The sequence below is a fragment of the Suncus etruscus genome, chromosome 18 (genome assembly GCF_024139225.1).
Source record: "Suncus etruscus isolate mSunEtr1 chromosome 18, mSunEtr1.pri.cur, whole genome shotgun sequence".
Classification (NCBI taxonomy): Eukaryota; Metazoa; Chordata; class Mammalia; order Eulipotyphla; family Soricidae; genus Suncus; species Suncus etruscus.
The window spans coordinates 34655535-34670584 of NC_064865.1; the positions used below are offsets into that span (position 1 = coordinate 34655535).

At 50.7% G+C, this 15050-nt stretch overlaps 1 protein-coding gene across 8 annotated transcripts; it reads right to left on the reverse strand.

Moving 5' to 3' along the window:
• Positions 1–1399: 1399 nt before the first annotated feature.
• BAG6 (BAG cochaperone 6) lies at positions 1400–14905 on the reverse strand. 8 transcript variants are annotated; one of them, XM_049765167.1, is made up of 26 exons: positions 14665–14905; positions 13844–13964; positions 11829–11946; positions 11516–11712; positions 11225–11278; positions 10993–11067; positions 9393–9631; positions 8383–8512; positions 7758–7955; positions 7334–7583; positions 6830–6907; positions 6610–6717; positions 6376–6488; positions 6005–6092; positions 5630–5913; positions 4350–4641; positions 4041–4210; positions 3820–3873; positions 3608–3710; positions 3391–3515; positions 3100–3246; positions 2914–2973; positions 2657–2797; positions 2468–2575; positions 1847–1993; positions 1400–1582 (listed from the first exon to the last, which is right to left on the reverse strand). In XM_049765167.1, the coding sequence occupies exons 2-26, from the start codon at positions 13949–13951 to the stop codon at positions 1487–1489; spliced, it is 3483 nt and encodes a 1160-aa protein (XP_049621124.1). In that variant the 5' UTR covers positions 13952–13964; positions 14665–14905; the 3' UTR covers positions 1400–1486. The 8 variants fall into 8 exon arrangements, with proteins under 8 accessions (XP_049621124.1, XP_049621126.1, XP_049621123.1 ...); XM_049765169.1 differs by lacking the exon at positions 14665–14905 and adding an exon at positions 14489–14547 and having other exon boundaries at positions 7334–7490; XM_049765166.1 differs by lacking the exon at positions 14665–14905 and adding an exon at positions 14489–14545.
• Between the last annotated feature and the right edge of the window lie 145 nt (positions 14906–15050).

A 15050-nucleotide genomic window follows, 5' to 3' on the forward strand; every position in this document is an offset into this window, starting at 1 on the left:
CAATCAGAGATAGTAGAGCAGGTAAGGTGCTTACTGCTGTGCACTGCTAGCAGTAAGCCCTTGACACTGCTGGATGTGACCAGGGAAACACATCACACACCCCCTTGAAAGTTTGCGGCGTTGAAGCAAGGGAGAGAGATTACAGGATGTAAGGCACTTGTCTTCCATGCAGCCAACTCTGCTGCTATTCCTGGGACCACACGATCTCTTGAGCAATAAAGGACTGAACGGTCTGGGAAAATACTTGAATATCTCCATATGATACCTCTGAGACATGAAAGACAAAATAGCTTTGTCACTTGGGTCCAGTTGACAAAGTAAATGCATTTATAGCTGTCAGGTCTCCACTGTTCAGACATAAACGGTAATTTATGTGAACTGGGTAAATCTGGTTTGGTCAAACTTAAGAGTTAGTTGTCTCTGGGGGACGGGAGAGATAGCATGGAGGTAAAGTGGTTGCCTTGTATGCAGAAGGTTGGTGGTTCAAATCCCGGCATCCCATATGGTCCCCTGAGCCTGCCAGGGGCGATTTCTGAGCGTAGAGCCAGGAGTAACCCGAGCACTGCCGGGTATGACCCAAAAACCAAAAAAAAAGAAAATGGACATTTAGGGCCCAGCGGGAGCACAAAGGACTGAGTGCGTGCTTTGTATACAGGGATTGCAAAGGAAAGGGTTTTGGGTACCTCCAGGTTTGACCTGAACCATCCTGTCCCTACCTGTAAGATTTCCTTTTTTTTTGGGGGGGGGGGGAGCGGTCACACTTGGTGGTGCTCAGGGGGTTACTCCTAGCTCTGTGCTCAGAAATTGCTCCTGGCAGGCATGGGGGACCATATCAGATGTTGGGATTTGAACCGTCTATCCTAGATTGGCTGCTTGCAAGGCAAACGCCCTACCGCTGTGCTATCTCTTCAGCCCCTGCCTGTAAGATTTTATAAAAAGCCAGCTGTTACAGTACACCTGGATTCCTGTGGGTCTAGTTTGTAGAAAAGGCCTTACAAGGGTGATGCTCTGCCCTGAGTGAATATTCCTAGGACTATCGAGTATGTTTCACAAAACAGGGCTGAAGGGAATGTAGACAGTTAAGACACTTGCCTTGCTTGTAGACCCCCAATCCCTGGAACCACTGCCTGGAGTAAGCACTGACCAGTCAGGTGTGGCCCAAAAGGAAAAGGACGGGCCCGGAGAGAGAGCACAGCGGCGTTTGCCTTGCAAGCAGCTGATCCAGGACCTAAGGTGGTTGGTTCGATTCCCGGTGTCCCATATGGTCCCCTGTGCCTGCCAGGAGCTATTTCTGAGCAGACAGCCGGGAGTAAGCCCTGAGCTTCATTGAGTGTGGCCCAAAAACAAAAAAAAAACAAAAGGAAAAGGACTTAATGAAGACAATTTTAGAGACAAAAGAGCCAGGAAAATCTGACTTTTTATTTCTTAAATACTGTGAAGGAAGAGGAGGGGAAATGGTCCCCTGACATAGGAAGGTCAGAGACAGCTAGGGGTCATCAGCAAAGGCCCGGTGGGCATTGGGGAAGCGCTGGGGGCTGTAGTTGGGATCTTCCTGCAGTCGCTTTTGTATATCAGCCCGGAGCTAGGGAAAGAGAGCAAGCTGGTTGGAGGGGCACTAAACCAAGTACCTAGGATCCCAGCAAACAAGACCATCCCACAGAAGCTAACTATCCCCACCAGCCACAAACTGTCAAAAGCCCAATAAGGTGGCATTAATGAGCCTTCCCAGATGCCAATGCCACTAAAAATCGAGGACCATTTCATCTCTGAAGAGATCCAAGGAAGAGGGGCCCTAGCCCAATCCCTCCCACTAAACCATCCCTATTCTGCTTTAAGGTGGGGGCACCTGCTGCCTGTAGCTCTCCTGAACCTCTGGTGCCTCCAGGTCCCGGCTCAGGCTCTCGGGGCTCGTCAGGGGCCGAGCTCCGGCTGCCTTAGCTGCCCGGCTCACGGCCTCTGAGAGAAGCAGCTGGGGGCCCTCACCCTGCATCGTCTGGGGGACAGGGGGTTGGAGGGAAAAGAGGATCAACGTCAGATCCAGTGCCACCACCCATCTCACCCTTTCCATGAGTCAACCACTGAGTCTCCATGCTAGCGGAGTTAAGGGAAATAGTCCATGTGTGGTTTTGACAGCAGAAATGCCTTTCTAATTCTCTGGGCTGTGGTCAATACCATACCGAGGGGCAACATGGCATAAGCCATCTGGGATTCAGAGCTAACTAGATCAACAGGAGGAAACCCGCCCTAAGGAAAGTGGGCTCTAATCACCTGAGGATTAGGTAGCTAAGGACCCAGACTGGGTAATCAAACCAACTGTGTGAAAACGTAGTTGTGACAGCCCTGAACCCCTCTGAGTGCCAGACTTTCTCATCAATTAAATGAAGAAACTAAAGGAGGAAGAATTCCCCTAAGCACTATAGGGGAATCTGGACAGAAGGACGGATCCTCAGGGAAGAGGTACACCAACCTTGCGTCTCTTGGCAGGCATACCACTGAGGTAGGCATCACTCAAGGGAGGCTGTGGTTTCACCTTTCGCTGGCTCTGAATGTCTTGCTGGATAATAGGGACCCATTCCTGAGAAAGGAAAGATTAGAAAGTAATAATCCCCACCAATTTCAGCTGCCTTGGTCTACTAGGTCACCACCTGATACTCACTGGGGGGACTGCTGCTGCCCAGGGCTCGGTTTCAGCTGATGCTCCGTCCTGTTCATCTCGGGAGCACCCCTCAACAGGAGGTGGGCCTCGGGACATGGCTTCTTCTGCTGTTGTTCCAGGGGCTGGTGAAGCATTTTCCCGCTGGGATTCAAAGTAGAAAGATCCAGTTTCAGGTTCTCAGTCTATAGCCTCTATAGCCCTTAATACCTCAAATAGTCCCAACTATATCCTCTAGTCCCTGAACCTCTTACTGGTACCTGAGGCTCAGGGGAAGTTCTCTCTGATCCCTGAATTTCCATGGGCTCCTCAGGAAGTGGCTATGAAAATGGAAGAGAGAAAGAGAACACAAAAGGCCCCGTCAGATCTGTCCAGGTCCCTCAAATGCCTAACACCAGGTGTGGGCTCCTGGCCACCAAGGTAGTGCTGGTGTCATGGTTCCTTACCTGGGGAGGATCACCAACTCTTCGAACATATCTGAGGATGGCATCAGGGCCTACAGGCATGTGCTCTAGAACTACCTGGAGTCTCAATCCCATCATGGTGGTCAGCCAGCTCACCAAGGATGGATTTACTCCACGAGACATGCGACGCTGAGGAAAAAAAGCAGACCTGGAACACAACACTCTAAAGCAGCTTCCAAAAGGAGGAGACTTAATGAAAAATGAAAACTGCAAGTTATCAGGAGAATGGAAACCTAAGGCAACAATTGGGGAGATGGGCTGGGCAGCACTTACAATTCGGCCATTGATGACAGCAGCAAGCTCCATCTGCTGTCCTCCCAAGCAGTGAAGGTTCAGTGCCAAGCATTCAAACAGACCTTGGTTACACAACTCTAGCAAACGGGACCCAAATCCACTGTCTGTGGGCAGGACATAAGAACAGAATGTGGATACCTGACGGTTTAGAACATCCAACACACCTCGATCCCTCCAGCCTCCACTGGCTCCTGACCTGTACAGTGAAGCACATGAGAAGCAATGCTATTAAACTGCTCTTGAAGAAATTCCAGATTTGTCCGGATAATGTCCACACCTGGTTGAACCTGCACCAGAGACTGAGACAAGACAAAGAACCCTAAAATCAAAACCCAAGTCTGTAAATCTTGGGGAAGTAGTTGGAACAATAGCTCTACAGAGCTAGGAGAGATGAGGAGGATTACTCACGAAACTCTCCCGCACGTATTCTTCTAGCCCAGTGATCAGTGTGTGGGTTGCCGTCTATGGGGAGAACAACATATGTTTAGATCTAAACCTGCCCTCAACCCCCAACAAGTCCAGGGCTTGGGCAGAACCTGTGGGAGCTTTCAGTAATGGGTAACTAGAGTTAAAGAGTAGGCAAGTGGGCATGAGGACACCCCGGGTGTGGATCCAGGGTCTTCATTTACCCGGATGTTACCAGGTGTGGGCTCCTGGCCACCCAGGTAGTGCTGGTGGAAGAAAGATCGAAGCTGGGGCTGGAGCCGCTGCAGTGGCTGGAAATGCCCATGGAGAAGCATCACCACATCCACCATGGAAAAATTCTGGCACAGGAGAGAGAGCAGGGCTCCAAAGAAACCTAGGGACAGGGGAAAAATTAGCAGTGTCCTTTGCCACCTGTTATCCACCCTGTCAACAATAGCCACCTTGCCCTTGGCTGACTGCTACTAGTGAAGGTCACAAGTCCACCCTCCACCCTGCCCGATTTGCTTGCTCACCAAGGGCCCCATCAGCCCCAGGTTCAAAGATGTTGCTGGATCCACTGAGGCGTTGTATAAAGGCAGCGATACTTTCACTACTGCCAGCCCGAGCACCCAGAGAGCCCAGTAGGGAGCTGAGTACACCCTGCACCACAGAGGTGTAAAACTCCAGTGGCAAGCTCTCAGGGCCCAGGCCTCCGGGACTCCCTGCACCTCCAGGAGGTGAGCCTGGTGTGGGTGTGGCCTGCTGCTCTGGAGCTGGGGGTGGAGGTGGAGGTGGCGGAGGGGGAGGAGGGGTCGTCTGTGTTGCCTGACAAACAGAAGGAAGAAAGAAGATAAGGAGTGAATGGATATAAAGAGCACACACACCTACAGAGATTGGAAAATGGGGTATTTATTCTGCTCTGTTTCTTAAAGCAGAATGTGCGATACTGGGTAGTTGCTCAACAGTAAAGCTAATGGAACCGGAATAATAGCACAGCGGGTAGGGTGTTTTTGCCTTGCATGAGGCTAACCCGGGTTTGAGCCCCAGGATTCCATACTGTCTCCTAAACTTTTATTGGGGGGGGGGGGGGGCGGCATACCCAGTGACACTCAAGGGTTACTCCTGGCTATGCGCTCAGAAATCGCTCCTGGCTTGGGAGACCATATGGGGTGCAGGGGAATCAAACTGCAGTCCATCCTAGGCTAGTGTGGGCAAGTCAGATGCCTTACTGCTTGTGCCACTCCTCCGGCCCTATATCCTAAGCCTTTCAAGAGTGATTTCTGAGCACAAAACCAGGAGTAGCTCGAGTGCTGCCAGGTGTGGCCCAAAAACCAAAAAAAAACAAAAAACAAAAAAAAAAAACCCACAACCACAACAAAAAGAGAAACAGCAGAGCTAGTTACTCTTCATTTGAATGAATTGTCACAAAATAGTGACAGTATAAGCCTCCTTTTCCCATCTCAAAAATGGGGAGGAGGAGCTGGAGTCATAGTCCAGTGGGTAGGGCATTTGCCTTGCAAACAGCTAACCAAATCCCTGGCATACCCTATGCTCCCATAAACTCACCAAGAGTAATTCATAAATGCAGAGCCAGGAGTAAGCCCTGAGCACCACCAGATGTGGTCAAAATGCATTAAATAAAAGGGGGGCTGTGAGGTGGTGTTGGTTCAGTGTCACCGAATTCCCAGATTCCTTCTCATTAACATAGCCCAAGATTGTAGCCCAGTGATGCTACAATAACAAGGCAACAATGCCTGGCTTGGGGTTGGAGGGGGGGGGGGGGGGACGACCAGGGGAAAGGCCGGCTACTCACCTGCAAGAAGTCAGTCATACCCTGGAGAAAGGCAGGGACACCAGGCATTGCCACAGTGATGGTGGGAGAAACCATGCCAGGCCCTCCAGCTCCTGGCCCTGTAGGCCCCAGCAGATTCCCCAGCAGCTGAGAAAATTGAAGATCAGTGGTAGAGGGCTGAGGAGGTGGAGGTTGAGCAGGTCCTCCAGGGGCAGGGCCAGCTGTGGTAGCTGTGTTGGTGGTGCCAGCACTGGCAGAAGCAGTGGCAGGGGCTGGAGGTGGAGCCATTCCAGGGGTCCCCTGAGCTGTAGGAGCCAAAAGGCATTAAGGTGAAATCAGAAGTGTGGGACTCTCCAACCACAACTATCCTGTCTGAGATAGAAAACAAGAACTCACCCACAAGGACAGGCTGCATAAGAAGCTGCCCCACAAGGCCGCTCACCATCTGGGCCAAAGAGGGGTTGGTGCCCAGTCCGGCGCCCTGCTGAAGGGTGAAAAGGAGAGGTTTCCGCGCTGTCCCTTTCCATGCCTCACCAGAGAGTTCTTTCTCCAAGGTCAGGGAGAAGACCCAGAGAGCTAGAGCATATATATGCTTTGAGTGCAGAGACTGGAGTTTGATCCACAGCTGCACTGTTCCCCAATCACTATTGGAACAACCATGGAGCATACAATCGAGTAGCTCCTGAACACTGCTGGATGTCAACTCCAGTAAAAATGATTTTCTCTCCAAAATCTTCCCCATTGCAACCCCCTCCACCCTGACTCACCAGTGGCCCTGAGACTGGGGGACCCCCAGGATGAGAAGGCCGAGCCTGAGGAGGAGTGGGCCGGGCAATCACCACCCGGGTTGGAGCTGTTGGGAAACCTGGCACCTGTTGTCCTGTGAATGGCAGAGAAAAAGACCGAAGAGAGCTGAGGGCAATGCCCCTGCCTGCCAACAGATAGCACGCACCACCATGGAGCGTGACCCACCTCCCCGGCCAACCCTTCCAGGTCATTACCTGCGGCCGCGGAGGCAACTGCTGCCACCATGGCCTGATGAGTGATCTGGTGGGCGACGGCGTGCATGAACTCAGGGGGCAGGGAGGGCAGCTGGATGAGGGTGGAGCCTGGGGGGCGGGTCTGATGTAACCTTGAACCTGGACCCCCTTCAACCCACCCACTTGGCCCTACCCCATTTTTCTACCCAGACTCAGCCTGTTCTGATGCCCTCACTCTTACCCAGGGTCTGGCCATGACCAGGGGGTCCTAGGGGGCCAGTGGGAGCACTCGGAACTCCACCAGGCTGTGTGCCAGAATCTGGGCAGGGAGACAGAGAGAGTGGCCCTGAGACAGGCAGGGCAAGGCCTAACTGTATCCATCAGAGTTCAGCGTCCTTCAGGCTCCCACTCCCCCAGCCGCAGGCAGGGACAAGGCACTCCCTTCACACAGATCTGAAGACAAAGCAGTTCTTCTTGCCCCACCCCAGGTGCACCGATTTTTTTTGTTTGTTTCTGGGCCACAGAAGTGCTTGGGGGCTACTCCCAGCTCTGCGCTGAGGAAGGCCACTCACGGCAGGCTCAGGGACCACACAGTGAAGCAGGGTTAGCCACATGCAAGGCAAGCAGCTGAAGACCTGTTCTCTTCAGCCCAACAAAAGCTTTAGCTCCAGGTCTGGCTGCCACTCAGCAGCCACGGCTCCCTGACCACCCTTGCTCCAGTACCCAGTGCCCGAGCCCAACTCACCTTGGATGTTCATGTGCATCATGACCACAGGTTCCACGCTCTGGTGGGAAATCCGGATGACCCTCGGGTGGCTGGCAGTTGGGGGGGGAGCTGGCCCTGGCGGGGGAGCCCCCTCATTTGAAGACTCAACAGTAGTGGAAGGAGTCAGGGACGAGGCCTGCCCAGAACCAGGGGGGGGTGCCTCAACATTGGAAGTTGGGGGGGGGCGAGTCCCATTCCCTGTCATGGTCACAGTGGTCCCCACATTGATCTGAAGGAGACAGATGAGGCAGAAGTGAGAAAAACATGAGCGCCAAGCCCAACAGCACCTCATGATGTACTTCTCAAACTTCCCCTATCTTCATCACTGTTTCCAGAGTGTCCCCCCCCTTTGAGGCACCAATAGATGCCCACTCTCTCCCAGGCCAGGCCTCTCCCCACCTACCTGGATGGGAATGGCTGCCTGCTGAAGCACCATGGGGGTGGTGTAGTGGGACATGGGCCGCACCACATGCAGGTGTCGTGGCGGTGCACAGGCCAGGTTGCAGCGCAGGTCAGACAATGCCACAAAGGTATTGCCCAGCAACCGCAGGCTCTCCCCCACCAGGTTAATCAGCCGCTGGTCCTCTTCACGGCTCTCTTGCTGTGGACATCAGATCAAACCAGAAAATGACAATCATGAGAGTGGACTTCGCCCACCCAATGAAAGCAATGTCTTTTGTGAACAGCTCTTCCTTCCTCTAAGGGTAGCCAAAGGGCTATCCTGGGAAGCTTCTACAGAGACATGGGTCTTGGTAAACAAACACTGATTTATAAAGTTTACTATGTCAGGAGGCCCAAACACTGATTTATAAAGTTTACTATGTCAGGAGGCCCTATGGTTAATCAGTAAGCTAACGATTCATCTTCGCTAACTTCATAAACTTATAAATAAATTCACTTAGAGGACTGAAAGGTGTGATAAAAAGGGATCCCTAAAGAAGAAAAGGATCGCTTACAAAAGGAAAACCACCTGTGGGCATCTTGTATATGGTGACTATACAAACAGTCTTACTGAGGGTGGGACTCACATTGTTGTTGTAGTCCGTGGTGGCAGCAGCACCCAGAACCTCATAGTAGCGCTGGAGAAAAGGCTGGAGACGGCTCTCAAGCCGCTGTAATTCCTGGAGCACCTCTACATATTCCGCAGGAGAAGGGTGACTGTGAACAACCCAGAAAGCAATGAACTGAGGTTTCTCTCAGTTTTCCTACCTCACAGCTTACCATCACATCTGCCTTATTGCCTTATCTCCCCCTCATCTCTGAGAGGCCCTGTTCTATACCCCTGTCCAAAAAGAGAAAAATCGACTGCTTTTCTCCTCCACACCATAGTAATGAGCCAACAGTGTATAAAAAGTCCTCTAAAGAAGAATCTAAAGAGTCAGGGCATGTTTTCACATGGCAGATTCTTGACAGGCTCTGGAAATACCAGGTGCATTCTACAGGAAAAACAGTACTTTAGGATCAGTGAGTAGCCAGTCCTAACTTTACTGCCAATCCCCATCCTGCCCTCAACACTAGGTCAAAAGAGCCCCTTCAAGAAATTCTTTTTGTTTGTTTTGTTTTTGTTTTTTGGGGGGGTCACACCCAGCAGTGCTCAGGGGTTACTCCTGGCTCTACGCTCAGAAATCGCTCCTGGCAGGCTCGGGGGATCATATGGGATGCCAGGATTAGAACCTCCGTCCCTCTGCAAGCAAGGCAAACGCCTTACCTGCAAGCTATCTCTCTGGCCCCCCTTCAAGGAATTCTTTTTTTTTTTTTTTTTTTTTTTTTTTTTGGTTTTTGGGCCACACCCTGTGACGCTCAGGGGTTACTCCTGGCTATGCGCTCAGAAGTTGCTCCTGGCTTCTTGGGGGACCATATGGGACGCCGGGGGATCGAACCGCGGTCCGTCCTAGGCTAGCGCAGGCAAGGCAGGCACCTTACCTCCAGCGCCACCGCCCGGCCCCTTTCAAGGAATTCTTAACCCCTCATTTCTTTCCTGGTTTTCCTTCTTCACTAAGGATCCTCAAGCCCCTCCCCAAGATTCCATGTCTCTCACTTGGGTGCATTTGTTTCTGGGGCAGATGTGGGAGCCGTGGGGGTGGGGCCAGAAGGGGTAGGCTCTGTGCTCGGGGCTGGGGTGCGCTCTTCCACTTCATCTGCCTCCATGGGCTCCCGAGGAGAAACTTCACTTTCGACAGGTTCTGGTGCTTGTGAGCTTGAGGCTACTGGCTCTGGGGCCACAGGTGGTACCTGTGGGGGCGGCTGACCATGTTGTGCTTGAGCCCCCCCTCGACACTGAAGAGAGGAGAGATCAAAGGCAGGATGAGAGTGCTGCAGAAAATTAGAATTAGAGAGACCCAAGAAGCCTGGGTGGAGGTGGTGATCAAACTAGGCTCCTGGAAGACAGAGCTGTGCAGCTATACCCTTAACTCCCTAGTAAGCAGTGCAAGACTACCATCAATTAGATGAGTAATGTAAAGCCAGTATAAGTGAAAAAAAACAGGGATTGCAGTTTCCTAATCTCCACAGAAAAAGCTTATTTATAGCCACAATCAATTAATGAAGGTAGGACAGCATACTAACCAAATATGATGATTAAAAATCATGACTAAAAAGTTAAAAAGATGGGGGCCGGAGAGATAGCACAACGGCAAGGTGTTGGCCTTGCATGAAGAAGGATGGTTGTTCGAATCCCGGCATCCCATATGGTCCCCGGAGCCCTCCAGGGGCGATTTCTGACCATAGAGCCAGGGGTTAGTTGAAGCACTAGTACAGAGGGTAGGTGCTTGCCTTGCATGTAGGCAACCTGGGTTCAATCCCCAGCATCTCAAATAGTCGCTCAAGCACCACCAGGAGTCATTTCCAAGTGCAAAGTAACCCAAATAGCACTGGATGCAGTCTCAAAACCCCTACACCACCTTACCCTGCCCCAGCAAATGAAAGCATGCCACGGAGGGGCCAGAGTGATAATACAGAGACTCAACCAGGTTCAATCCCCAGTAGTCCATACAGTCCCCCAAGTCCCACCATGAATGAGTAAACCCTGAGTACAGAGCCAGGAGTAGGCCCTGAACACAGCTGGGCATGGCACAAAAAACAATCAGAGGCTGGTTAGGCTCTGGTTAGGCTGGCTAGTGCATAGGGTGCTTGCATGCAGCCAGCCCAAGTTCAATCCCCCAAATCCCAAATGGTCCCGTAAGCACTGCCAGGAGTAATTTCTGAATACAGAGCCAGGAATAAGCCCTGGGCATACTATGTCTGACCCAAAGACAAAAATAACAAAAAAACTCAAAAGCATGCCTGGTGGCTTTGGGATGTGGCTCAGTGATAAAGAGTATATATGACACAATGTGTAAGGCCTTGGGTTCAATCTCTGGTATCAAAACACAAGCACATAAAGACACAGGCGAATAAGTATTAATCTCACTAGCTTGAAACAAACTTCCCAGCTATCAGGTACCACTGGGATAAGCTAGTCTCATAAAGAACTTTTTTCTATCATGAGTCAGTTATTTTAGGACTAGAACGATAGTACAGCAGTAAGACACAATAGATTAGAAATGCAGAATCCAGCAAAAGTAACCAGTCATGCCCTCAAGCTAAGAAAAAAGGATAGGGTGAATGGGAAGACATAAGCACCAGCCTTGCCCACTTACTTCCATTCGGGATAATAAGGTCTGTATGTCCCTGATCATGTGCTGAGCCATCACCAATCGTACACGAGGCTCACTCTACAATAAGAAAGGGAAAGTCAAGGTGGACTGAGATGAAACAATGAGCTCCACCGCTTACTACAACAGTCATTTCCACAGTCAGGTCTGTCCTCTGCTCACTCATGCCCTCCTTCTCCCAGATCGCCTTCCCTGACCCTCCCAGGCCCTGTGATACCTGAATCGGGGCCTGTTCCATGTTGATGTGAACATCCACAGCAGAGCCGTCACTCTGGGGAAAGGGTAAGGGAAGTTGCTCTGGGAGAAGTCAAGTACTAAGGCCCCCCCTACTTCCAACTCATTCATTGGAGCCCCTGCCCACCAATAAAAACTGAAGTCACTATCAAACCACAAGGCTCTCCAACCCCCATCTAAAGATTGACACCCCTATCTCAGCTCTAAGCTGCTACCACAACCATCAACCATCACAAGCTTCCCTCCAAACCAAACATGTGGAACACAAGCTTACAGGGAGATTGAAGGTTCCAACCATGACATAGCTGTTGGCATTCCGGTCATGAACAGAGGCCCCAGGCCCCCGAGTACCAGGTAGGGGTCCCCCACCATGAGTAGCTGAGGCAGACCCTGTCCCAGAAGATGCTCCAGAAGGGAGCTGAGTCTGAGGAGGAGCCCGTTCCACCAGGTGAATAACCTTTCCCCCAACATCTGCAGAGAAAAAACAAAAACAAGACACATAACAAAACATTGCATGAGGTAAATCCAGTCAGCTCATTCCTCTGAAGAGAAGTCTCACTACTAAACTGCCTCCTCTATGCCCTTACTGTATTCCTGGAGCTTCTTATCATCCTGAAGAACTCGACCCTGGTAGATGAGCCGTTGTTTTTCAGAGGGAATGCTGACAGAGGCAGCAATGTGCTCCTTAAACTCTTTGACATTCATCTGCAAAGAAAGGTTTAGATTAAGAAGATAGGGCCGGAGAGGTAAAGCGTTTGCCTTGCATACAGCTGAACTAAAATGGATGGTGGTTCGAATCCTGGCATCACATATAGTCCCCCGAGCCTGCCAGGAGTGATTTTTTTTTTTTAAGTAGTGATTTCTAAGCCCAGAATCAGGAATAACCTCTGAGTACCTCCGGATGTAGCCCCAAAACAAAAGCAAACAGACAAACAAAAAAAAAGAATTAGAATGATAAATGGAGGGAAGGACAGTGATGGGCCTGGAGAGATAGCACAGCGGGCTGGCGTTTGCCTTGCAAGCAGCTGATCCAGGACCTAAGGTGGTTGGTTCAAATCCCAGTGTCCCATATGGTCTCCCGTGCCTGCCAGCAGCTATTTCTGAGCAGACAGCCAGGAGTAACCCCTGAGCACCACCAGGTGTGGCCCAAAAACCAAAAACCAAAAAAAAAAAAAAAAAGACAGTGATGAGGTAAAAGGGTATAAACGATTCCATTATAAAAAAAAAAAATCACTACACACTTCTCTTAACTATGAGATCCCTGACAATTCCTCCCAAAATAAAAATATGCATAATGTGGAGCTGGAGAGATAGCTTAAAAGCCTAGAGGACATGTTGTGCATGCTAAAGCACCAGGTTTTAGTCCTGACACCATATGTTCCCCCAAACAGTGCAGGAATAATCCAAAAACCTAAAAAATCCAAACAACAAAATAAATGCCTTTCAGGTTATAGGCCTAGGGAAAAAAAATTACCTGATAGGAAAGTAACAATCCCTCCTTTGCTTCTGTGCCTGGCCCCCAAAGGACTGTCTAAAAAAAAGTATCAGAGACACTTTCCCAAACAAAAAGGAGCAACTGAAAATTAAGAGCAATGCCAAAAATAATTTAAAAAGAGTTGAAGAATCAAGGAAAAGTCAACCAAGACAATAAAAAAAGTTAGTCCTAATTAGACAACCCACAGAAAGTACTAGATGTGAACATACATTCAGTTACAAAACATATATGGTTTATCTTTTTCTAAATAAAAGTTTTAAAGAAAAAGAAACTAGCTTATTTTTTTTAAAGTCTAACAGGAATGTGAATTTCTCCAAAGAGAGGACCCCATCCTAAAAAAGGAAATTCAAACCCTATAGGAGGTAACCCTTTCTGGCTGAGTGTCTGTATTTTATTTAAACATATACAACACCAGATACACAAAACCAAGGAAGCATGCCTCAAATTTTTATCTCAATTATTACAGAAATAATGTCGGGGTTGTGCTGATGTCATTAAGTACAAAAGAATCGAATTAAGCCACACATATTTGCAGTCTCCGTCAACAGACTCGAGTTTTATGTGCATTATGGATTCTAATTTTTCAGTCTTTTAAAAATACTACACCATCGGCTGGTCCGATGGCAGTGGTTTATCAGAACTTATTAACGTTAGTATTCACAAAAGTTGGTATATAACACCCCCCACTGCTCAATTTGACTGGCTTAAAAAAAAAAATAGAAAACTACCCCATCAATTTTAAGACACACTTGCAATTGAGGTCTGTTGTTTCTCTTTCCAAAGACTGGGATTCATTCACAAAGAATAATTTAGTACACAAATTCCTACTTCCTCCTATCTTCTTCTGATGGAGTTCTCGAAGGTGGTTCACGTGAAATAGCACAAAACCTGCTTCACTTAACAGGAGGAACCCCAAAAGCTCACTCAACGACAATCAGAAAATGTTCTATCTATAATATGAACCTTCCAAAAAAAAAACAAAAGGAAGAAAGAAATGAAGGAGAGAACTGAACTCGGGCTTATGGCTTAAGACGAATAGAGGAAGAGTTAAGGGGGGGGGAGGTTTCCAGCAGTGATGGAGGCAGGGGTGGGGTGGGGATGTCTCACCTGAGCCCCCACAATAAAGGTGCGAGTCTGCGAGTCCAGGGTCTTCACCAGCACTTCCAAACTGTCAGGTTCTTCCATGGTGGTGCTGGTACTATCACTGGGTTCCATGACCGAGAGCTCTCTGAAGAAGAATGGAGGGGGAGGCCAGCTGTCGTCCCGGGAGTCGATTTGCTATACCCGGAAGGAAGCCTTCCCAGGCTCGAGTCTCCTCCCCAAGACTTAAAGAGTGTTTCCCACACAAACACAAGCTCTCACGCCCGCCCCCATCCCCCCTTCCTTTTTTGATTCCGGGGCAGGGGGCAGAGCAAAGCAACAAACACAAAGGGCAAGCAGAGAAGAGAAACAAGACGGCCGGCCTCCAGGAGCCGGGAGGACAGGGAGGGGAGGTAGGTAGGAGGGGCTCCACGATGCCAATCACCAGAAGGGAGGGCCGGGAAGAAGCAGGAAAAGGAGGAAGGACGAGACCAGGGGCATCACTTTAAAGGCTCAGCAGGATCCAGGAGGCCCCAAGGAGGTTGGCGAACCCCCAAAACATGGAAGGCCTGGACGCGTGGGGATGGCTCGTGATGCCAGACTGCAAAGCAAGGGGTTTCCTCGCACCCACCACGCCCCATCGACCACATGCCTAAGGCATTGGACACTCACTGGGGCCCACTCTGGCTAACTGCCCCCATCTTCTGCTGCCCCTTGGGGAGTAGAGGAGCCCTGCAGGGAAAGCAACCCACGCCACAAACAAAAAGAGACGCAGATTGGAAAAAAAACAGATTGACAGAAACACACAAGACCACCAGCAGAAGCCCCGCCCCCTTCTGCCCCAGTACCGTCACTTCCGGTCTCCCGATGGCCACTTCCGTTTCCCCGATCGTATCTGGGGACTCGCGAGGCGGTACTTCCGGCTCCCCCCTCCCCAAGGTTTACTTTTGTGGGGCGGGCACGACGAGAAAGTTCGCGGCCCCAAAGACTAAAGTTGCTGAGGGGAGGGGTGATGAGACCGGGCCGGGGCCGGCCTAGATGGGAGGGAGCCGAGCACCCCGAAGAGCCGCCGCCACTGCCGCGCCGCCGCCGCCGCCGCCGCCGCCGCCGTCGTAGCCCGGGGGAGGGGGGACCGTACTGCGCCTGCGCTCGCCGCAACGCGCATGCGTACACCCCGCAGCCCCGCCCCGTACCCGCAGGCACGTTCTTTGCCACCCGAGCGCGAGCCCGGGGA